We start from the raw sequence: 26665 nt of genomic DNA, 5'->3' as shown, positions 1-26665 counted from the left end.
AAGTCAGATTGAGAAGGGGTCTGTCTGAGAGAGGGGGAGGGAAGTCGAAGGGTAGTAGATAACCCACCTGAAGGACAACTACTACCCACTTATCCTCTCCATGCAACTACCATTTGGCCTAATGACCCGCCAGGCATTCGCCTATCCGTGGCAAAGGGAAGGGAGAGGTGCCCAATCTATCAATGACCCCCTCTGCCCCTTCCTGTAGAGCTCCTCCCAGCCTTGTAGGGGTGAGATTGAAAGGGGTGCTGCTGCTGTCTTGACTTTGACGGAGAAGCAGACTGAGAGGCTCTCACAGTAGAATCTGGTCGACTTGACAGGAGGAGACCATCTGGTCCTGCCATTGCAGAGGGGGAGGAGGAGGACGAGAATGAGCTCCAATTTAAATGCTACCTGATGCACTAGCTTATCTTTGGTATCCACTTACCGCTAGTCGATCGGATCTTCTAAATGAGTTCTTGGGAATAGAAGCTGCGACTCAAGGTGATCCTTGTTTCGTAGTGCTAACAAGGACTCCGAATATATTGACCCTGCCACTTTTGACAAGGCTACGTCCCTCCTAGCCAGGAGGAGGTTGGTTGGCCCACAAAGTTGCACTAGGATGGCCCTGATATGTAATGGTCTTAGCCCCAGATTGCAACTGCCTGACGAAAGAGGAAGAACTGACTGAACCTCCCTCAGCGCGATCCGACGCTATCCTGGCTGCTGCAGTGGACCACAAGTCCAACTAGGACAGTCTGAAAAATTGTAGAAGCAGCAGATTCCATAGCCAAGGCCTCTTGCAAAGAAAATTATGGTCCTTCAGATCTAGCTTGATCCAAGGTCAAACCAGGCTTAAGATGGATCACGTCCGAATTAAGGTGATGGGGCATCAGCTGAACCGCATTGGTAGAATAATACTTTTTATGCCTCACAAGAGGAGGAGGAAGGAACTTCGAGGACCTATTGGAGCGCAGAGAGCCATCCCTTTCCAAAACCAAGACGTTAACATGCTGCAAGATAGACTGTGCATGCCCCGACAGGGGAAGCTCAAACAAGGCCTTAGTATCTTGCCTTGGACCTTAGCAAGGCCCCTATACCCATAGGGGTCACATAAGACTGAGTCTGCATTCTACAACCAAGATTATTGAACTCACGAATGAGATCAATAACCGCTGAGAAAGAAGACAGAAACTCCTGGTTCTCTACCTCCTCTGGTTCTAGCAAAGGAGACTGGCAATGCAAAGAGAATGACGCTGAAGGGAAAGTCTTGAAGAAGACTGATCCCTGAGGACCCAGTCTTTGGAAGGAGAACGAGAAACATGTCCATGGACCAGAGTCGCCTCACGTTTACAACCGTCAACCACAACACATTTGCAGAGAGAAGAGTCCTAAGAAGGTGCAGGAGACACTGTCGTAGAGGCACTTTCAACCTCTTAATCGGACCCTTATCATCTTTACAACGGACTGGGACAGGTACAGGAGATGGAGGTGATTGAGATGGAGGACTATCACTTCCATGGCCATGTACATGTACGTGTAAGGGAGAGACACGTCCGTGTAGAGAATTTGGTGAAGCCCTCTCACTCGCAGAAAATGACGCCACAAAGTCCAGAATTCTCCAACATTTGACTCGAGGGTGAGGAGGAGGAGAAAGAGAAGGAGATGAAGAAGCAGAGGGAGATGGAGGTGGAGAAGGAGATGGAGAAGCAGAGGGAGGTGGAGGAGGAGAAAGCTTACTCCTTCTACGACGTCTCTTGCTAGAAGGAGGTAAGGATGAATCACTCCTTCTACGGCGCTTCTTGACCATAGCTTGAAACAACATCACCGATGGCTCAGCGAGAGGTTGTGATGACATAGGTGAAGATGGAGATGATGTCCAATAACAGGAGGCAGAGAAGCCACCACAGCTGATGTCATAGGCTGAGAGGATGCTGGGAATGATGTTACAACATGTTGAATGGCAGCACTGGTTGATGGGCTCACTGGCGGAGTGATAAAGGGTGACCTAGTAAGCGTCGATGTTGACCAAGGCATCCTGCTAGAAGGCAGTACACAAGAGCCAAAGTAGTGTAGGCCTTAAGGAGGGGGGACTGCCGAGGGGGCCGGAGAGGGGTGATGAGCAGCCAAGAAATGTGAGAGTAGGCCAGCCAATGAGGGGGCACCTTGTAGGCTTAGGAGATGCTCAAACAGAGGCCATCTTGTTTGATTCAGAATCTGAAATAAAGGAAGCAGAAAGCATAGCCTTCTCCCTCTCGGAAAGGACATTACTGTATATCCCGCAGGAGAGGAATCAATGGAAGAAAAGGAAGGAGACAGCAGTAAAAAACCAAAGCAGAGGGAACGCTTCTGGGAGAAGGGATGCTGAACCGTCCAAATGAGTAGGCAAAAAACCCTCCCAAGAAGGACAAGTAGGTACTCTATGATGCTTCCTCTTCTTGTAGAATGCCTTCCACTGCGACAGGCCAGGAACGACATTCCGGGCAAGGATTAGTAATGGTACAAAAATTAGATTGCCACCTACTGCATGTAGTATGGGGATCTATAACGGTAGCAGCAAAAACCTGGAGCATGGAAATCCCTGAAAGCCTGGGCACATGCATTGATGAGGCCTAGGAGAATTGGAGGACTCCATGATAAACAGACAAGGCACACACACAAACACTCTGAAACAAAGAAATTACTGGCAAACAAAGCAACTGGCTTGGGAAGGAGAGCGCAAGTGAGAGTGCAAGTGACTACTCTCAAAGGCAGTCAAAGAAAGACTGATGTGTCACGAGGTTCTGTGCCTGGTTGGTAACCAGCTTCCACCTTGCATATGTATAAATTGCTAGATGCCACAGGTTCCTTGCTTTACAATCTTTGATTGTTTTTAACTAGTTTCCAGATGGCACAGCAAGATTACCTTATTGTTAAGACCGAAGGTTTGTTAGCCATGAAAAATACCAAAATAGATTAAAAAAAATTGTCATATTTCCCTAACTGGGCTTCCTCATGATACTGTGACAAATTCTGAAACATTTGTGATAGAACCAGCAACTTCTTCATTTTCTTAAACCCATTCTTGGTATGCATGGAAAAGATGCCACTCTTTTATGTATTTTTCAAGTTTACAGTTAGTGAGATCCCTTTTAAATGGGCTAACTACAAAATGTTTGTCTGTCTTAGTTTTAAACCTAATGTTCTTTGGTAGGAACAAAGACCCTATATATTAAGCCTTAGTGACAGCCCAATAAGCTGTGCTTGAATGAGACCTTCTTATATCTTATATTGAATACCTGCAGTGTCAGTTTGCTCCATGTCATCCTTTCAAAACAGCCTGGAATAAACCTATCTGATGTGGTCATGGGGCCAGTAACCTTATTCCAACAATCTGTGCCTAAAAACTCTCATCAGACCTGAGGAATCTCATGCTAATGGCAGGGGGTCACAGTGAAGCCCGAGAAACTATCAGGGTGATTAGGTGATTAAAAACTGCCCTACAAGGTTTTACTAAAGGAGTTCAGCATTAAGCAAAAGCCCTTCAATTTCATGATTGTTACTGAGCAATCTTGTTTGTAGCTCTGTAGATAAGGTACAGTAAGAGAACTGCCTAGTCCAAAGCTGTGTATTGGTGCAGTTATATGTTTGCTTGGGTGATTCATACTTTGTGGTTTGTCTTTTATATGAATGTGAACCAACAGTACCTGGCATTGCCATTCATATTATCTGTTGTTAATCCAACTCGCTCATGTTAGCATCTTTTGACAATTTCCAGCAGTTTAGGCAATAAGTTTGTCATTTTTAAATTTTCTGAAAATCTGTTGTGAAATTCACTTTCATATCCTAGTAAATGTTTTAGATTTTTTTTCTTTCATTTTCTTTCAGTTGGTGAAATAGGATCCTTCACATGATGGTAGCTGACTATATGGGGTAATCATCTTCCAGTTATGCCTGACTATTGCATATTAGATACATACTAATCCAGACATAATTATACATATGTCAAGGTTTTTATTAACCATTACAACCTTGTATCTTGCTCTGTCTTCCTCCATGCTTGCATACTAACTTAACTACTGTGATTAACTTTTTTTCTCTCACTCCTATACCTCATAGTGTCATTAGTCTTTACCTTTTAGGGGAAGTCTACCAAGAGGAAGGTACCTTGAATCTTGAAAATTAAGTGTTGATTCTTTTTGCCTGTGTATGACTGTTTTTACCATTATTGTTATTGTCTACGTAGATAATTTTGTTCAATCATCAGAGCTAATCTTTTTCTCAGCATGATTGCCTTCAAAATAACAGCAACCCTTATTGTTATTGTGAGAATGCCATAACTAGGGGAAACCATTAGAGAGAATTACCATTTAAATCTAGTGCATAGATATTACTCCTAGATTTTTGGATTCTTTCCTGCTGTACATATCCCTGTAAAATATTAGAAACTTACTCATTTGACAGTATTTAGAAATATGATTCACTTGTGTTAGAAAACCTTACTTTGAGTTTATTGAAATTATTCTCATAGAGTATTCTAATCTTTTGCAGAATTGGCTGGTGATGGATATCATAGAGCGGTCAGCTCGTTCTCTCTTAACATCAGCTGAAGAGCTTTTGCCTGGGTCACCCCTGTCAGATAAGCCAAATACACCTTTAGCTCTCAGTTCTCCTTCAAATAGCCCTTGCTCTGATGCAGTACAGATCCCGTTACCAGAGTATTCAGAACCACAAAGGATGAGTGAAAATTTGCCAACCGTTTCTGATGCCCATCTTATTGCAGTGGAACTCATTTTGAGGTGTGGAATGAGAATTTGTTAGATTAAATATAGAACTCTTTCTTAGTATATACTATATACGTATATATATATATATATATGTATATATATATATATATTATACATATAAACAGGCAGTCCCCGTGTTACAACGGGTTCGGCTACGACGTTCCGAGGTTAAGGCGCTTTCAATGATATTCATCAGAAATTATTTCAAGGGTTATTACGCCTACAACACTGATCTGGCAGAAGAAATATGGACACACAAAAATGCAAAATAATCAATATTTGAAGGTTTTTATGATGTAAAAATCACCAATAACAATGCACTTTACATAGTTTTGGAATGCATTCGAAGCATTAAAAGTAAGGTTTTCGTAGGATTTTGGATGATCGTTTCCGCCTTACGACAATTTTCGGCTTACAAAACGCGTCTCAAGAACGGAACCCCCACCCATTCGTAATCCCGGGGACCTGCCTGATCTATATAATATAATATAATATAATAATATATTAATTATATATATATTATATGTAATATAATATCTCTATATACATGATATGATGTATATAATGTATGTACTGGTATATATATATCTGTATGTTTATATATAATATATGTGTATGTATATATATATGGTAGTGTATATATATGGTATGTATATATATATGTATATAATATATGTATGTATATAATATATATGGTCTATATATATGTAATATATTCTATATTATTGGTATAATATCTATGTATCTCTATAATATGTATTTGTCTATAATATGTTATATATAATGGTTAAATCATGTATGTAATATATTATGTATATATATATAATACATGTATATATATATGTATAATAATATTATATATAATATATTATATATATAATATAAATCTATATAATAATAATTGATATAATGTATATGTATATATATGTTATATTATAATTATTATAATTATATATATAATAATTAATATATAATATATATATAAATACTAAAATATATAATAGTATAAAATAAATATATATATTTATTTATAATAAACTATATTATATAGTATTAAATAAATCATCTATATATATTATATATATTAATCAAATAAAATATAGATATAGATATAAAATGACTTATATAATATATATATATCGATATATATGTATAATATTATATATATATATATATATAGATATATATATATATAAAAAATTATTTTATCTGTATATATATATATCATAGATACTATATTAATTATAATATTATATGTATATAGTAATATATAATAGGTTATATATATATATATATATAAATATATATATAATATATTATCTATAATAGATTACTATATATATTATGTGTGTATATATATATCTCTATAATATAAATATATATTGTTAATGTATAATATATTATATTATTATATATTATATAGATATATATGTGATAATATATATATATGTATATCTATGTATATGGATATCATACTATCATATATATATAATATATTATATAATAATATATCTAATGTATATGTGTTCTATATTATATATGTCATCTATATATAATGATATAATAAAATATATATATATATATCTGATTCAATATTAATATATATATAATGATATATGTGTATATATATGTATATATATCGATTATATATATATAATCAAGTATATATATGATTATTGTGGTATATATCATATAATATATATATATAGATATATATATAATATAAGTTATGTATATATATATAATATATAGATATTTGTGTATATTATATAATACTATATAATATTTAAATATATATATAATATATATAGATTGTGTGTGTGTGTGTGTGTGTGGGTGTGGTGAGTGTGTGTGTGTGTGTGTGTGTATGTGTGTGATATAGACATATATATAGTAATAATATATTATAATATTATATAAGATATATATATATATAATATCTAATAATGTGTGTGTTGTGTGTGGATGTGTGTGTGTGTGTGCTGTGTGTATATGTATATATAGTATATATATATATATATATATATATATATAATAATAATTATATATGGTGGTGTGTGTGGTGTGTGTGGTTGTGTGATATAGATATATAGTATATATATACTATGAAATTAATATATATACTAGATATATATAGATATATATATATATATATCTATATATATATTATGTGTGTATGGTGTGGTGTGTGTAGAGTGTGTGTGTGTGTGTGTATATGATATATATATATATATATATATATATATATATATATATATATATATATATATATATATATATATGTGTGTGTGTGTGTGTGTGTGTGTGTGTGTATATATATATATAATATATATATATATATATATAGATATATATATATGTATATGTATATGTAGATATATATATATATATATATATAGAATATATATATATATATGTATTGTATGTATGTATGTATATATATTAATATCTATTATATATATTATATATATATTATATATATATATAATATATTAGTATGTATGATGTATGTATGTATGTATATATATAATATATATAATATATATATATTATATATATTATATATATATATATATATATAGTTACAACTCAAAGAGTTATGGTGAAATAATGATGGGAATACCTCTAAGAGACAGAAAAAGAGTAACATAGATATGGGAGCAAACAAAAGTAGAGGACATTTCAACAACAGTTAAGAAAAAAGGAATGGGTGGGCAGGACATATAATGAGAATTTCAGATAATAGATGGACAAAAAGAATAACAGAATGGGTCCCTAGAGATTGCAAATGAAGCAGAGGATGGAAGAGAAGACGATGGATTGATGAGGTAAGAAAATTTGCGAGCATAGATTGACATAGAAAGGCCATAAACAGAAGGGAGTGGAAGGACATGTCTGAGGCCTTTGTCCTGCAGTGGACTAGAAATGCTGATGATGATGATGTTATATATATATAATATATATAATATATATACAGTGGTATCTAGGATACGAAATTTCATCTGTTCCGAGGCGTCCTTCGTAACCTGAGCTTTTTGTGTCTTGAATCGCATTTTACATGTAAATTGCCTAATTCATTCCAAGCCCTACAAAAACACCCCAGTAAATTTTATAATAAAGCTAAATTGACCAATAAATAATGAAATACTACAACAATTTGGACCATTCAGTACCTAACTTAATATTTACTATTAATATTTATACTACTTTGTACCTGTAAATAAAGTGTATTAGTGTATGGTATACAAGAAATACTGTACATAACCTACATACATATGTAGTAAAATGAGAACCTTACCTTTCGAGTGAGGCTATCTCCGAAAGTGGCGACAGAGAAACAAACGGCAGAAAACTTGTACATACGTACACTTAACCTTAACACTTAACTTATAAAAACACTTAAAATTAAATTTTTTTTGTTTTTTGTCTTTTTTATTTTTACATTTTTTTTTACTTTTTTATACATTTTTTTTTTTTTTTTAGAAAATTTCAATTTTCACACTTTCAACTTTGTTTTTCATAGTATCACTGTGATCTTCCTGTTTGCTTACTCTTAGTAAAGGCTTCTTTAAAAAATAACTATCCAAGGAAGATTGCTTCTGCCTGCTTTTCACAATGTTCCTGAAACGACTCAGGAAAACATCATCAAACTGCGCAAGCATACGACCTGTGTAAGCTTTTTCGGGGTGTCTCTTTTCTACAAATGATTGCACCTTATGAAAAGCAGCTAGAGCATCCTTAATTTCTGCTGTTGTTCTCCTCCTCGCTGCTGCTAGAGAACTCTTCTTGAACGACGTTATGTTGCATGGCCCCCAACTCCTTCAGGTCATCCGTCGTAAGCTCCTCTGGGTGCTCCTCGAGAAGGTCATTGATGTCGTCCTCGTCAAACACCAGCCTCATGGACTTGCCGAGTGCAACGATCTTGTCAAGATCTGGTTGCGAAACAGTTTCAGGATCGTCAACTGTTTCTGAATCTGCACCAGCTTCGCCCACGTCGAATCCCTCGAAGTCTCGGGTGGATATGGCATCAGGCCAGAGTTTCCTCCCACGAAGAATTCAAGGTTCGCCTCGAAAACCTTCTGCCAAGCTTCATCGATGAGTCGATGCATATTACGATATCGAAATGCTCCTTCCAAAATTCGCGCAAATTGAGGTTTGTGGTATCGTTGATGTCAAAACATCTCTTGAAAAGATGTTTCGTATACAGCTTCTTGAAGTTCATATCACTTGCTGGTCCATGGACTGGAGGAGAGGGGTGGTGTTAGGCGGAAGATAAAGAACCTTGATGAAATAATACTCCGCTAGGATACCTTCATCGAGGCCAGGAGGGTGAGCAGGGGCATTGTCCAACAACAGCAGACATTTCATAGGGAGGCATTTCTCTTCCAAGAATTTCTTCACTGTCGGGCCAAAACACAGATTTACCCACTCGGTGAACAAAAGTCTTGTTACCAGGCTTTTGCATTAGCCCTCCACATCACTGGGAGCTTCTCCTTTAGCACTTTGTGGGCCTTGAAGGCTCGAGGCGTCTCGGAATGATAGACAAGTAGGGGCTTCACCTTGCAATCCCAACTGGCATTCGAACAAAATGCGAGCGTAAGCCTGGCTTTCTTTTGGAGGCTTATATCCGGGTAGCTTCTTCTCTTCCTCCGTGATGTACGTCCGACGAGGCATTTTTTCCAAAAAAAGGCCAGTCTCCTCACAGTTGAAGACTTGCTGAGAACTGTAGCCTTCCTTGATCGTCATCTTGTCGAACGTCTTAATAAAGGCTTCGGCCACTTTCGTGTCCGAGCTGGCAGCCTCCCCATGCCGCATCACCGAATGAATGCCAGTCTGTTTCCGGAATTTTTCAAACCACCCATGAGAAGCCTTGAAGTCTGCGGTTGGCGTTGATGTCCCTTCTCCGTTGTCTTCGGCCTGGGCAACCAAATCGCCGAAAGTAGCGCTGTCCTTCTGGCAGATTGCTGTCTCGGTTATCGTATCGCCAGCGATTTCTGTGTCTTTTATCCAGACAAGAAGCAGCCTCTTCATCTCGTTGTGCATGTGGCTCTTCTTGTTGGACAAAATAGTTCCGTCCTTGGAAGGTGTAGCTGCTTTGATGGCTTCCATCTGCTTAAGGATGGTGCCTATCGTCGACGGATTTCGGCCGTATTCCTTAGCGATCACATTCAACCGCATGCCAGCTTCATACTTTTTGATAATCTCCATCTTCGTCTCCATAGAAAGCATCCTCATTCTTTCCGTGAACTTCAGCAACTTTCACTTGGGACCCATGACTATGTATACTGTACGTATTTAAGTTATCTAGTATATGTACTAAAGTTCTCACACAACATGATAAAGTAGTACAACGAAATCACTAACACGAATTTACGTTAATAAACGAAATCGTACAGAACAAACGAATTCCGCGTGCATACACAATGGTGTGAAGCAGTGGGCGAAGGACGCCTTTACGTAGAGCACGATGGAAGAGATGCTAACCAATAGGAGAGGAGGATCTTATGGGGGTGACTAGCATCAGGAACCAATGGAGAGCAGGAGGATGGTGGCGAGTCTACTCAGTTGGCAGCGCGCGAGTTTTAAAATTGTTATCAGTGGTTCCGAGCGAATCTCGGGACTTTACAGCAACAACTCATTTCGTAACCTGAACTATTTTTGAGTATGTGAGCCAAAAAAAATCTTCGTATTTGCTTTCGTAACTTGAATTTTTTGTAAGCTGGGACTTTATCGTAATGTCGATCGGTAGCCGCACTGTATTTGTAATTAGAATCGATATCCAACCCCCTCTGCCATGTTAACGAAGTTGAACTTTTGTTGACATAGCTACATTGTGAATTTTTATCACATCAAAGGAATGGTTTCCTGAACTCTTAGATGTTCTGGTGAATATACCAAGGCTGCTGCCTCAAAAGATGCAACTACTCAGACAGCCATATTCAATGTTTTCACCAAGCCTGTTTTATTTGGCACTGACAGGCTTCAAACTGTCTGGAAACTTCTTAGAAAGAAGGGATTTTTGAAGGCAGCTTCAGAGGCTGTTGCCAGATGTAGAAGACAATCTTCGAATTTTGTCTACCAAAACAAGTGGAGGATCTTTAGAGAGTGGTGTATGAATTTCAATATCTCCCCTACTTAGACCACTGTGACCCAAATAGCTGATCTTTTGTTGCACTTAAGAGTGGCTAAGAAGCTTTCTATCTATGCCATTAATGCTTATAGAGCTATGTTGGGTTCAGTTTTTTGGCTCAGAGGAATGGATTTGTGTTCCAATTCAGACTTGTCAGATCTTATGAAGTCCTTCAACACCTCCAAATTTAAAGATTCTACTACTGTGTCTTGGAATCTCGATGTTGTGTTAAAGTGGTTGTCTGGGTCTTGTTTGAACCCATGCATTCTATTTCATTGAGAGACTTAGCTCAAAAGACCCTCTTTCTAGTTACACTAGTGATGGTGAAACGAGTCAGTGAAGTTCATGCTTTTGACAAAGAGTAGGCTTCACCAAAGGAAACACATTTTATTCTTATTCCTTTGGATTTTTAGCCAAGAATGAGTCCGCTGCTAATCCATGGCCTTGTTTTCTTGATTGACAGTCTGATAGAGATCTTGGTACCTGACGATTACATTCATAGAACAAAAGATATTTGTGGTGATTCGTGTAGTCTGTGGTGCTTCGTTAAACCCCTCCAGACTGCTCTCTAAGGGATGTCGTTTGGGAAGCTCACTCCTTGATTCAAGAAGACGTTTCTTTTATCCAAGGTAAAAGCTCACAAAATTAGCGCAGTAGCCACCTCGTTGACTTTCAAAAGTCAAAAGGAATTTATCTCTGATGGCAATATTATAATCTATATTCTGGAAATATGAATCTGTTTTTGCCTCCCGTTATCTACGTAACATCGAAACCGTGTGTGATAAATGCAGTACCTTGGGTCCATTTTTATCAGCTGGTGTGGCATTGGGAAAGGAAGTGTAGGAACAACTCTTCCTAAATATAGTCTTTCTCCTTGACATAAGGTATTGAAGTTCTTGGGAAGTCTGGAGGTACAAAGCCCTGGGGGAGTACCCTCCAGTTCTTTGGTAGGGTGGTGGTTATTTTATGGGTATATTTGGGTATAGGTAACAGTTTTTTATTTCTGGTTATTTGTTGGTACAGAGTCTTGGGCTGGGACAATTGGCTCATCATTGTTAACCATCGCAGTTGTCCTTCGCTACAAAGTTTCTCACTGAAGTAATAGGCACTTAATGGCTATGCCGCAATGCCACTACGTACATGGTATGGTGAGTGACAACCAGAGGCAGTATTTTCCTGCAGTAACTCTCATCAACTAAGGAAAACAACCAAACATGGTATTAATGTTGACAAAGCTTTCTATTCTTGAATTCATTACATTACTAATGTTTGGGGGTAGAAGTATCCATGCATCCCACCTCCCTCAGTGTGGGTGAGTTACTTAAAACTGACTTTTATAATAAAACAAAGTTTTAATTATACTTACCCAATTACCCAGTAATTACATGATTGGGGCCCACCCTCCATCCCCTAGCATGGATTTTAAGGGGTATAAAACAAACTGATCTCTTTGCCAAGTTGTTCCTCTCTTTCCCCGAAAGTGGGCAGGGCATTTTTACATATCCAAAACAAAGCAGAAAAAGTAGTGCGACCTGCCAATTTCAGAATTTTAACTGCTGGGCGAGCAAACCTATTAGCTATGTAATAATTACAGGGTAAGTATAATTAAAACTGTTTTATTAAAAAATGTCATATCTATCAAGGAGCTTAGTTTATACTCTCAAAGCATTTATTCGGAAGTAAAAAAGTTTGATAGTATATACTTAATTAAAAAAAATTAATGTGTCAAATAATATAATTTGGAACCAAATTATGTTATTTGAGGCGCTGTGTGTGTTGCTCATACCAGTTTGTGACAGCTTTAGATATTTGCACAAGACCACAGGAAGTAAAGAGTCCAGTTGCCTCTTGATTACAATGAATTACTGCCATTTTGCAGAACTTGCAGACTGGTCAGAAAACACTCAAATGTGACAATAATACAAGCAAAGGCACTTTGGAGGCCAAATGTGCAGACAGGAAGCCGGATTCTTGCTCTGTTTTGTAATGTCTCTGCAAAGTGAGCTGATAACACCTGAAGGCAGTAGTAAAGTGATGAATTTGTACAAAAACTTCAGTCTTGTTTTCAATGTTTTCAATAATTTTATATTTTTGTCATGACCTTTTAAAGCTCTAGTAGGATTAAATTCAAAATTTGGTTGTGTGGTCAACCTGTTAAGAAAAGTCTTTACTACCCTGAACTATAAGTATTTGTGTATACTTTTCTTTTACCAGGTTTAATTTCATAAGCAATATGGGCATTTAATTTATTGAAAGGTGATCGTTTCATTTTTATTCTTCAGGTATGGCAGTGAACTACAATTGCTGACTGGAAGTGGAGGCTTTAAGGAAGGTCTATTAGATGTTTTGTCATATACACAAACTAAAATATTGTGCTCACAATCTGAAAGGTGTGACTGGTTTGTTATGGTCATGTTTCTCATAGCTGGTGGAAATGGTGAAAGGTTAGTAATGCTTAGTTTTTTCCTTGAAACCGTGAACTAATATTGAGAGGATCTGTTGAACTTTTACATGTTGTTGTAGATACAAACTAGTACCAAATTCACCCTTGATCAGAATGGGTAACCCACACATATGTAAAGTGAAGATTATTTGTATAGTATTATGAAATAGTTGTGAAATTCGAATACTTTAGTACATTAGAAGTTGGATTATTCAGTGGGACAGAACTCTTAGATGCAGGAGACTAGCTATCAAGCCTCTTAGGAGAAGCTAAACCTCCCCATTTGATGTTACTTACAAGAGATGACTAACTGATATCTTCATAAAACCTGAGCAGAATTGAGTGAACTGAGACACCTCAAATGTTTTGTTTTCAGACAATCTAGAATTTGTTCTAAGTAATTAAAATTTGTTCAGAATGGGGCTATTGTGTCGAATCACTATATACTATCTGGTTTTCCAAAGAACCAGTTAATGAGGAATTGGACTAACTTTATAAAGAGCACTTTAAAAAGCTGGAATATAGTACACTGTTCTTTTTGTATTGAGTCAGTGTACTGTATATTACTGCTGAGTTAAGCATTATTTTTTGGACATTTTAATATTAATGTGTAACAAGATTTTATGTGCTCATGTTTCAGATGTCGAAATGTCTTATCACACATCAGTCGCGTGCTTGTCGGAGGTGTTTTGTGGCCATCTTTCTCAGATTCTCTTTCTGCCACCCATGAACTTCTGCCTGGAGAAGTCACATTTTCTGGAATTATTCACCATGCCACAGCTTGTACTCAGCATTGAAATTCCTATGCTGTTTTCAGTGATACAGGTACATCACTGGTGTATCTTTTATAAATAGCATATTCTTGTACATATTATTTAAAGTTAACGTTAGCATTGCAGAGTATAACTCTTGAATGTGAACTTCTAAAAGAAAAATTTTGTTTTGTACAACTTAGATATTGAATATTTTTGGGGAATGTAATTGGCAAAAATTTTAAGGAACCTTTGTATCCTTTGGAACTTTCAGGGTTGAAAGACCTTTTCTTCTGTTAGGTAGTAAGGCCATTTGTGTTTTGACGTGTCTTGATTCAAGGTTGCCATGGGGCTCAACAGCAATTTTATAGATATACATAAACTCATACGTAAATCTAACAGATGTTGTATTTGCTTTTTTACAGGCAAATAATTCATGTGTTTGGAATATCTTAGGAGAGTGGATTAGATGTCTCTATTTAGGAGTTTTACCTTGGATGGAAGTGTGTCACTACGTAATGATGGTGTTGTTACAAGGACCAGATTATGCTGTTTACTTTGTTGTTGCATTTTTACGCCACTTGCAGAAAATTATCATAAAGTATACAGGACACCACAAGTGTCTCACTGTTTTACAGGTAAGTAAATTTTGGTTGCTTCTGCAGTGATGCTGTAGTTTTACAGACTATGTTGTACATATAGCTCTCACATAAATTTTATAGATTTTTGTGCTGTGTGTTTTTTCATAGCCCAAATTAAGGAATTATCTTAAATATAAACTCTGTATGTGAAGGTTACTGTTGAACAGAACAACACCATAACAAATTATCATTTTTAACCTATGTAGTCATTTTAATTATTGACTTTTGGAAGGTTTGTGTCAAGCAATTCATTTCCTTATATAGCCTTATGATTCAGTAAGAGCTGATGACTAGTCCCTCATCCGTATATATTAAAAAAAAAAAAGATACCCTTGCTGTTATGATATGAGATTACACCTCATAATTAAGGGATTTTGACATAGGAAAAATCTATTTCTGGGCTCAGCCGTGTCGCCCAGTGAAATGTGTCTTCTTTAGCACACTATTAAGAACTTTCACAACCATTTTTTCTTGAATGTTGATTGTGCAGTTTAATTTTCAGGTGTTTTAGCTGGTTTTCACACATTATTTCTTCATTGCTTCTCAATGATTAAATGGATGTGAGCATAATCAAGAGTCAAGTTTTTATTGAACCCTACATTTTCTGTCTTCTGTTTTCATGTCTGCAAGGACTCAATGGAGCAGCTTCTAGATCATAATTTAGGCTTTAATGAAGAGCAATGCACTCAACTATTCTGTTGGTATGGGCAGCTGCTAGGATTTTCTACTTTTACCATTGCAGTGGCTGCATTATTTTCTAAGAGAGTGTTATCCTTCAACAGACTTCAGCAATTACTGGATGGCGTATTGGTGAGCACCTCAACTTCATGGAAGGGCTGTCTCGCCGTCACCGACGCACTGTTCTCCCAGCCCTCTCATAGGTCCATTTTATAAATTACGTCCATGAATATACTCCTAGACAATTGTGATCAGTATTTTTTATCTTGTGTCAAGGAAATATTTTTTTTTTATAATCCCATTTAAACCAAAATAAATTTTTGATTATGCAAAGCATTGTTTAAGTCCGTACAGGAAATTCTAAAATATCCAGAACTTCAAAATGCTGTTTTTATGGGGATTTAGGCAAATTTTTATATTAGTATTCTAACTTAGATGCCAAAGATAATTAGGGGCCCAGCTGATATGTGAATGGACAAAAAATTCAAACAAACTTTTTCTTAAACCTGATATGGTGTATGCTAACTGGAATTTTAAGCATGAAGTAAAAGTTTTTTGTAGTTTGCAATTTAGATGAATTTTCCAGAACCTCTCCCATAAACTGAAGAACATGATTTTTATTTGATTAATACACTAAATTGTTTTATAAAATGAATTCCAATAAATTTGACTTAAAATATACCATAAAAATGGATTAATGGCGAATTTCTCCATTGATACAAGATAGTCAAGAGTCAAGTGGAGCTCAGGAACCCTTAAACATTGGTACAAGTGACAGTGCATCACATCAGTCAACTGTCAGGCCTCTCCTCCTACTGGCTGTTCTATGAGCAAGAGCCTGTGCTGGCATAAGGCCAGCTTAATCTCAAACAACAACAACGGCCTCTCCAAGTTAAGAGGCCCATACATATCTCAAAATATAGGTGATGTAACTTCAAACGGTTACTGCTCCATCATTTTTCAACTGTCATTTATATTTCATACACAGTAGGCTTAAACCTCTCCTAATGATACCATATGCTGATTGTTTTTACATTGGAAAGATGAAATTGAAAAATTTTGTTGGTGACTGAAAATGGAAATGAAATTGTTTATATTTTTGGAAGCCATGAGATGGTATATTTAGAGACGAACAACATATTTTTGTGAAGGTTATGCAAAGGACTATATTTAGAGTAACTGATATAAGCAAGTAAACTCAATATCATAGCCGTATTATGGTATACATGTATAACCCAGCTGGCCCCTTTAAGAGAAAAAGTTTAGGACAAGTAAAAACTAGTGTATAAATCAAAACTTTAATCAACATTTCAGTATAATTTTTTGTTAACTTTTTAGTAAAATATTTTTATTATTAATGCAAACACAATGTAAACAGGGGGAAAAGGTAATTTATAAAACTAGTTAGCTGAAAAACACTTGTACCCATCTAGTAAAATATCATAGGGCCTTTCTAAAGGAATTACTCTACTGGGAGAAAAAATGGCAACAATAGTTTTGTTTGGCTGTTCTGTTATACAACTTAGCAAAAATCCAAGCTTTCTCCTGTGTCTTTGTGCAGTTTTTGCTATTCTAGTGCAAAGTAATTGTACTGTATGTATGTCATCTTGGCTCCTAAGAAGGCTAGAGATGCCTTTAAGCAAAGAGAGAGGAAAATCTATAGAGATTTAGAATGAATTCATAGAAAAATGTCAGTGTAGTCTGAATGGCTGATCTGATGAAGGAGTATGAGATCCCCAAACAAACAATTTCTAACTATGATAAAAGATTGGAAGAGACAATGGAAGCAGTTATGTTGCTAATTAGTGGAACCTGTTACAAAACAAAGGTCTCAGAATCAATAAAGTTTCAGAAATTGTTTAACTTGGATAAATGAGACTCTGTTGGCCAATGACAGTGTTTGTGGCCCATTTTATGTAGAAAGGTAAGGCAGTTACATGCTGGTGTCTTGAAAACCACACCTGGAATGAGTGCTGAGAGAGGTAGCACTCAAGAGATCAAAAGCTAGTGATGGGTGGTTTGAGAAATTCAAGAAGAGAAGTGGCATATACTACTACAGTGTGGTGAGGCATGGGGAAGCTGCTAATTTATTAAGATGTTTATGAGAAGTAGGTTAAAGAGCTCAATCACCAAGGGCTGAAGGTTTAGTTTCTCAGCAAGTTCAGTTCTAGCAAGACAGTCTATTTTGGAAGAAAATGCCAAACAGAACCCATATCACACAAAAGAAGTCACTGCCAGGGCAGAAGCCAGTGAAGGTTAACTCATTTGCTCTGTAGGGATGCAGATAGGGACCTAAAACTGAATCCCTTTTTCGCAACACTCGGAAAACTAGGGTTTTTAAGAAAATTCATGTTAAGAACAAGATAAATGTGGTGTAGAGGGCTTGCGGCCCCTAGGCAATTTTTTGAGTGAGTGAATGAAGTTGCTGGCCATACTACTATCAAGAAATACCTTGGTGAAAAAAAAAATTGCTTCTGAAGGCCCTTTGTGCTGGGGACAATGCTTCTACTACTTATCCCTCAGGCTTGGAAACCAAGTTGCTGCAGGATTTCACTTCATAACTGAAATTCTTGCCCCCAAGTATGGCTGCTCATCCAGCCCTTGGACCAGCAGGTTTTCTTTAATTTTAAGGAACTTGACACCAAAGCATTATTCCTGAAGGGGACTAGTGCCATCATTGCACCTCATGTGGCATTCTTGTAGACCTTACTTAAGGTTCCTTGCAGCGTCCCTTTGAACCCTAGCTGCAACACCTTTCATTCCTTTTACTGTACTTCCATTCATATTTTTTTCCTCCATCTTACTTTCTACTCTCTCCTAACAATTGTTCATAGTGCAACTGCAAGGTTTTCCTCCTATTACACCTTTCAAATCTTTTTATTGTCAATATCCCTTTCCGAGCTGTATGACCTCATAGGTCCCAGTGGCTGACCTCAATTGCATTCTATTCTACCAAAGCATTATTCCAGGTGTGCTTTAAAGTGACTTCTGATACAGAGTTGACCCAAAGAAAATTATGGAGGAGCCACTTCAACATCCTCCATTCCATAGGCTCATAAAACGAGCCTGGGGGTATGTCCTTCTTAGAGGACCAAGAACTTTGCCTGGAGGAAATTATGGTCAGATGCTATAGCAGGAAGGAACTTTGAATTCTTTAAGGATACATCTGCTATGGAGGATTTTGTGTGTCTGGGAAAGTCCATGGTCTTGGAGGTGAGTGATAATGATGATGTGGAGGAGTGCAAAGCAGAGGTCACTACAAACAACTGCAGGACCTTTAGAGGGAGCAGCAACAACAGACAACAGCTGAGGAACTGTTCAGAAGAGGAGGAAGGAAGGGAAGATGGATGTCCCTAGTCCATTAATATAAGAAATTGCACATGGAGTGGAAAGTGTGGTCTCCATAAAAAATATCACATAGGCAAAGCTGTAAACAAACCATGTTATAAACCTATTGACTGATAGTCTATGTCTAACTTTAGGAACATTTTAAGATGGAGATAAAAACAAATATTTTTGCACAGGTTGTTAGTGAGACTGAAACAGTCTCATGACGAAAGCAATAGAAAGAACCAGAAAAAAATCACCCCAGAAGTAAAGTTGCCTGCTCTTCATGTCACTTATCGCACCACATATGACAACTCCCAAATTACAAGTAAATTGAGAATAGTTTTCCATTTATTTCATAAGTTTTGTTTATGGTTTGTGTAATTACTGCATGCTAGACTTGTTAGATCAAGATAAAGTGCTTTTATTTATTGTATTTTGAATGTTTGTAGTACAAGGTTAGTACAAGGTTACTCTTATACCCTTCAGTATATTTTATGGGAAAAATCCGTTTGGTTTAAGGACTGACTGTAAAAGGACAGCCTCCTGCCGCCCCCCCCCCTCCCCTCTCTCTCTCTCTCTCTCTCTCTCTCTCTCTCAGAGAATACCCAACCTTGAAATCTACTTGTTGATTCTCTCTCTGTCACACACACACACACACACCCTTTTTGTAAAATTGCACTGCCTTGAAAATCTACATTGGAGAATCTCTCTCTCTCTCTTCTCTCTCTCTCTCTCTCGCTCTCTCTTCTCTCTCTCAATCTCTCTCTCACACACACATTATATATATATATATATATATATATATATATATATATATATATATATATATATATATATATATATATATATATTCAATACACCCCCTGAACACCTGAACTAGCCCTGGTCACTTACCAGCCCGAACCATCATTTATTAAAAATTTACCAAATCTTTGGTTAAAATAACGATCAGTGTTTGCCAATCTCCTGGCAAACACCCTCGTTACTAGTTACCAGCCCACCGCTAGTAGCCCTCGCCTCACGGGTCCGGTCACACCTGCCCTCTCACGTCAATCACTTATCGTTCGCGGGGTGGAGTACAGATGTATCCACAGCGAACTCCTTTTTGGTCTTGCCCGGCCTTCATTTGCACCTTTGATTTGATTGATTTTGGTGACGAATTACGCATACCTTGGATTACGGTTGGATTGCTCTTAATACCTTGTCATTAGACATTGATTCTGCAAAGGAAGAAACAACACAGGCTACGACAACGACTACTGCATCCTCGGCCACGACATCACAGAAAACGACGAGCGGAAGTTCAACAACGTATCGTCTTTGCCAACAATGCAAGAAAAGGATGAGTACCCTATTACACGATAGTCATTCCTTATGCGTAAATTGTAGGCCTGTTCAATATAATGTAAAGACCAGATGTTTGGAATGTCAGGAGTGGTCTTTGGAACAGTTATGTTAGGGTATCTACAAACATAGGAAAGGTCTCGTATTAAGAAGTAACTGTAGGCAGGAAGAGACTAACGTAGATCAAGATAAAGACTTAGAGACAGTGCTCTTTAAGAGACTTGAGAGTACGCTGACATCGAGTATGACATCTGTTACCGATTTTATGTCGAGATTATGTGAGGATAGATCGAGCAATAGGGATACTGAAATTACTAATCGTTCTTTTCCAGCTCCCCTCCCCTGCCTGTTCCAGAATCAGCCCTAACGGTGCTGGGGTTATGGGGATCCGCAAGCCCACAGGGCAGGATCCGCCGTCCCCCCTGGCGCGGAGCAGGCAGTGTTGGCAGCAGATTCCCCTTCCCTCGATGTGTAGTTCTCAGGATGATAAAAACTTAGGTCAGATATAGACGAGTAGGGATAATAGGCTACATAGTGTTTAGTTTTAGGAAGAGAAGTGCAAGGCTTTCTTCGGGTCGGGTTTCTATTAAAAGTAGTAGTTTTTAGAGGCACAGTGTCCTTAGAGCATCTTTAGGCTTTTTCCTGCTTCGAGTTCCTTGCATCAGAAGCTTTTAGGCCAGGGTTGGTTTTTCAGATATGCTCCTTCGTCTTTAAGGTTACTTTCCTCTACGTATACGATACGATAATTGTTAATATCAACTAATTCTCCGTTCAATGCATATTGACTTACGATATTCAGTATGAAGAGAAATCGAATAAAATTAACTACGGTTAGCCTAGTGTTCACGATGATATATCGTATGCATATTCAGTAGCCTAGCCTAACCTAAAGTATTCGCTGTACAACATATCGGTAGTTATTTTTATATTGGCTAACGCTGTAGGCTTAAGGCATTCTTGACTTCGGATAATTCAATACAGGTGTAATTGAAAACGAACGAGAATCCGATCTGAGGATAATTAATATGAATGTAATCGAACAGAATGAAGATCGGATTCTGTCCGACTAAAGCATTATAATTGTATTATGTGTATCATCATATTGGCGTAGTATAAACACTAAACTCGGCAGTCATTCACGCTGGAATCAGCGGATGCCGAATACGGGTTTGCGTCGCCGTATCCATCTCATTCTCTCCTGATTGACTAAAATGACTAACGTAACAACACTCTCACTTAGCCAAGTTTGTACAAACGTCTTAAAGGAGAACGTGTCTTCAACTATGTTGACATTTAATATAGTCAATGAGGTATCTATCTTGGGGCATATAATCAGATGTCAGATATAAGGAATTTGTTTTGTATGTATGACGTCTTCATTACGTTTAAACACGATTAATTGCCGTCAGTATTTACATTGAGCTTATGTCAATTACAGTTACAAATTATTACCAGTCGTATTATCAAATTACAATGACAACTGAAATTAATATTAGGCCTAATAAAGTTAATTTAATTACCTTTAAATATTATTTTATTACTTTTCAATTAAATTACAATTACACTAGCTTGTCGTCAAACAGCACTATTGTAAGGAGGTGTGGTTTAGACAGACAAGGATGCCGGCTAGTCTATTTTTTTTTTTCTCCTTGGCTTCAGATTCAACCATATCACTTGGTCTCGGCTAATGTTTTTGTCCTTAGTTAGCATATTAATGAATATCTGGATACTTAACTTATGTAACGAAGTCATACTGTTCGTCTTACGATGTAATTTAAGACCAAAATTTGACTGATACGTCTCATTGGAAGCTAGTTTTTCCCTCGGGTTAGATGGCGTTAAATTTAGGATTCCGTTCGTTTTTCACTCGTTTTCATAGGTATTACGAACCTTACACTTTATATACGTTATTAATCCTTTGTCTGTGTGAAAACAACAGTAATGAGCTCTTTCATGCTATTAGTTTCTTTTACCACGGCTGCGTTGGAATTCATACAAAAGCTCGGGACTTCTGTCCAGGTTGCTGATGAACGTAATTTTGCCTTATTAGCTTCAGCTGCTATCGGATTCGATTACTGTCACACGCTGATCAATACAATAAAGTGATGTTGTTATAGGAGTCGATCGCATTAGCAACAAGTTCTCGTTCGGTTGTTCATAGCTGTACGGAGTTATACGAGTATTATCGTTAAGATAATACCTTTTTAACTTGCTGCATTTGCGTTGGTGGAGATATTAGACGATCGTAATTTTTTGTTTTTTCTCTCTCTCTCTCTCTCTCTCCTCTCTGATTTTATCTCTCTCTTTTCCCTGATTCTATATTCTCTCTTTATCCTAGACGATTGCTCTCTCTCTCTCTCTCTCTCTCTCTCTCCTCTCTCTCTTCTCTCACTTTTCTGATTTCATATTCTCTCCATATTCTCTCATCCTATTTTCCACGCTCTCCTAACACTGGACTCATTGTGCAACAGAGGTTTTTCTTCCTTTCACACCTTTTCAAACTTTCTCAATTTCCCTTCAGCGCTGACGGACCTCATAGGTCCAATACTCGGCCTTTGGCCTAAATTCTATTTTTAAACCCAGCAATCTTGCTGCCTGAGTTAGTATTAGAGTAGGGAGCGACTATTAGGAATATGTATAAGGTCATTCATGATATGATATATCACAAGAGGATTTTAAGTATTAGGACAGATAGGAAAGAACATGTCTAGGTCTATCTGAGGGTATTCTTTCAAGTGCCAACCAGGCAGAGTACAGACAGGCAGGTACAACACTACAAGAGGGAACATCACTACGATCGACGACACCGTCGCAGACGCACCGATGGACATGGTTGTCCTCCTCCGTACATGAGAGGAAGGCCTAGGCAGTTCCACATGGGAGGTCTTCAGTTAATCCATCCATACATGAGAGGCCGAGAGCCACATGGGAGGTCTTCAGATTCCCTCCATACATGAAGAGGCCGAGAGCCACGGGGAGGGGTCTTCAGTTTTTTTCCTCTACTCAGGTGAGGCACATAGCCAGCTGAGAGGAAACAGGTTTGTATCCCTTCCGCACTCAATGAGTTTTGACCTTAGGGTAGAGGTGCAGGGAGTTTTTCCCTCCACATATGGCAGGCCTAGAAGGCCACACATGAGATTAGCTTGGACGAGTGACAAATGAACTTGAGACTGACTCGCGTACAATCATTATTAGACTGACAAACTAGTACAGTGGAGGGCCGGGCAGATTTGATTCCCCACCTCCAAATTAATGTTGTTAATCGGGCTAGTTTCAGGTGTTCAGGGGGTGTATTGCAATATGAAGTTTTTATTGTAAAACTAATATTGTAATACCTACCTGAACACCTGAATGATTCCCACCCTCCTCCCCTCTCATACAGAGTTATTGAGTTATGATTGACGTGAGAGGCAGGTTGTGACCGGCCCGTGAGGCAGGCTACTAGCGGTGGGCTGGTAACTAGGTAACGAGGGTGTTTGCCAGGAGATTGGCAACACTGATCGTTTATTTTAACCAAAGATTTGGTAAATTTTTAATAAATGATGTTCGGGCTGGTAAGTGACCAGGGCTAGTTCAGGTGTTCAGGTAGGTATTACAATATTAGTTTTACAATAAAAACTTCATATATATATATATATATATATATATATATATATATATATATATATATATATGTGTGTGTGTGTGTGTAATATATACTGTGTATGACTGAATCACGAAAATTTGGAAGATAATGAATATATAAATAAAGGTATAAGCCACGAAGGAGAGTGGAACGGTGGAGTGCTGAGAAATCTTTGACTCAATATCCTTTACTCAGCAGACTGACATACATACAGAAGAAAATGAGCGGACAAGGAAGAGTCGTATAAGTGACAGATAGGGATTACAAATAAGTACCTAGAATCCAACGCACCTGGAGAATTAGTAACCTTTCCAAAAACAGGGGTACATTTTAAGAGGTTTACAAAAAGATTTAAGTCCAACTGCTCAGAGACCTATGCATGTCAGCCTGCTAACTAAAGGATGTTGATTCGAAAGATCTCACAGCACTCCATCGTTTCACTTTCCTTCGTGGTTTTTATATATATATATATATATATATATATATATATATATATATATATATATATATATATATATATCGAGCTACAATGTCCTTTAATATCTAATTCATTCTACCTCGGAATTAATATATTTTCATATATGCTTAACCGAAGGGGAATTTTTTTCTCGATAATAGATTTACCTGTACTTGGGCGCGAACGCAGGTATACATTCAAATCCAGGCACGTCAGGGAAGCTCTACCACCCCACCACCGCGAGAGGCTAAAGGTTTATGTCGTCTCTCACCCTGAGGTGCCTGGATGTGAATGTACCTGCGTTCGTTGCCCAAGTACAGGTAAATCTATTATTGAGAAAAAAATTCCCCTTCGTTAAGCATATATGAAAATATATTAATTCCGAGGTAGAGCGAATTAGATATTAAGAAGGGACATTGTAGCTCGATATATGTATATGAATCACGGTAATGTGTATGACTTATATATATATATATATATATATATATATATATATATATATATATATATATATATATATATATATATATATATATATATATGTATGTATAACAGAATCACGAAAGTTAGGAACGTGATAAATCCATAAATAAAGTTAAATGCCACGAAGGAAAAATAATACGAAGGAGTCTGCGAGATCTTTCGGCTTAAAAGCCCTTTACTGAAGCAGTTACTGACAAAAATACGAGAAAAGACAATACAAGAAGGTTCGTATAACTGACAGATAGGGATTATAAAAGGATTAGTGCCTAGAATCCGACCACACTGGAATATAAGAAACCTTCCCAAACAAGCATAAACAAAGGGTGCAATTAAAGGTTTAAGACAATCATCTCAGATACAATCTCCAGACAATTACAGGATTATAGGTGACAGCTAAACAGAACCCGGTAAACAAAAACCATATTCACAAAACATGACGACATAACAATTACAATAGAAAAATTTTTTTTTTAATAACTCTAAGGCAACTGATTTTTATTTAAGTCAGTAATTATATATTTGAGGTCATTCTTAAACATGTTACAGATACAAGGGTCTAAATGAAAAAGGCCACGACTAACATTGAAATTACAATGAAAAGTAAGTTGTATTAAAGCAGATTCTAAAAGATTTCGTGATAAGACATCTCTTGACCGTGCAATTACTGAACTGTCAATCCAATTAATTCGGTGGTTGTTTTCACTTAAATGAATAAATAATGCATTAGATTTTTGCCCAGTTTTTACAGAGTATTTATGCTGGCTTAGCCTTACTTCTAAGCCCTTGCTGGACTGTCCGATAGATGAGGGAGGGAGGGAAAATCCATACATGGAATTTTAATATATTATGTTGTTGCTTTCTCTGGGGCCATTTTTTATTAACATTCTTTTTAGTGTGTTATTATAGGAAGAAACAAGGTTGACATTGAACGCTTTTAACAATGGTTTAATGGTTTCAAATCCGTTAAAATAAGGCAAACTGAGAATGTTCTTAGAATTTTCTTTCTGTGTGTTGTTTTCAGTATAAAACTTTTTGTGGGCTTTATTATAACAAATGTCTAATATATGTGAAGGATAGCATAAATCTTTCCCTATTTTTCTTATGTATTCAATTTCTTGATCCAAATATTGTGGACTGACAATTCGCAATGCTCGTAAAAACATAGAGGAAAAAATTGATATTTTTATATTAAGATGGTGGCCTGAGAAGAAATGAACATAAGTTAAGTTGTTAGTCGGTTTCCTATAAATACTGAATTTACATTGAAATGGTTCTCTATGTATCAAAACGTCTAAGAAAGGGAGGCAATTGTCTTTTTCTAATTCTAGAGTAAACTTAATCGATGGTACCTGGTTATTTAATTTAGAGAGTAAATCATTTACATCAATACCGACAGGAAGAACAGCTAAACAATCATCAACGTAACGATACCACTTACAGGAATATGAATGATATTAGGTAAGTAGCGTTTTTCGAAGAATTCCATATACAGGTTTGAGAGCAATGGTGATAAAGGATTTCCCATTGCCATGCCAAACATTTTGTTGATAAAATTCACCATTGAATATAAACTTACAATCACAAATGCACAAACTCGTGAGTGAAATAATGTGACTTATAGGTAGAGGTAATTCATGCTGAGTTAGTTCATTGCTAAGATATTCTAAAATAGAGTCTATAGGGACTTTAGTCAAAAGAGAACATACGTCAAAACTAACGATCTATCAGTAGGGCAAAGAGCAATTTTGTATAATTATCAACTAAATCTAGAGAATTATATATATGAGAATCGGAGATGGTTCCAAGTAACGGGGACAAGATCTTAGTGATATATTTCGAGAGTTTATATGAAATTGAACCAACAGTACTGATAATAGGCCGATAGGGTTATTTTCTTTGTGCGTTTTGACTAATCCATATAAAGTAAGGTAGCGAAGGAGAATTGACTGACAATTTGCCTAGTAGTTCTGTTTTATCTTTTAAGGATACTTTTCACTATGCTATTGAAGTTTTTTATGACTTGATCAAGAGGATTTT

The 26665-nt window shown here is 36.9% G+C and overlaps 1 protein-coding gene across 1 annotated transcript in view; it reads left to right on the top strand.

Moving 5' to 3' along the window:
• Positions 1-15610, top strand: part of LOC135198456 (protein broad-minded-like) — a 38423-nt gene extending 22813 nt beyond the window's left edge. The window contains 6 exon segments of the mRNA XM_064226018.1: positions 4510-4757; positions 13158-13319; positions 13959-14094; positions 14096-14143; positions 14496-14708; positions 15494-15610. Of these exon segments, the coding sequence (XP_064082088.1) occupies positions 4510-4757; positions 13158-13319; positions 13959-14094; positions 14096-14143; positions 14496-14708; positions 15494-15592 (906 nt within the window). The 3' untranslated portion in view covers positions 15593-15610.
• The last annotated feature ends 11055 nt before the right edge of the window (positions 15611-26665 follow it).

The sequence above is a fragment of the Macrobrachium nipponense genome, chromosome 22 (assembly GCF_015104395.2).
Source record: "Macrobrachium nipponense isolate FS-2020 chromosome 22, ASM1510439v2, whole genome shotgun sequence".
NCBI classification, from domain to species: Eukaryota; Metazoa; Arthropoda; class Malacostraca; order Decapoda; family Palaemonidae; genus Macrobrachium; species Macrobrachium nipponense.
This window is presented reverse-complemented; position numbering and strand designations above follow the sequence as displayed.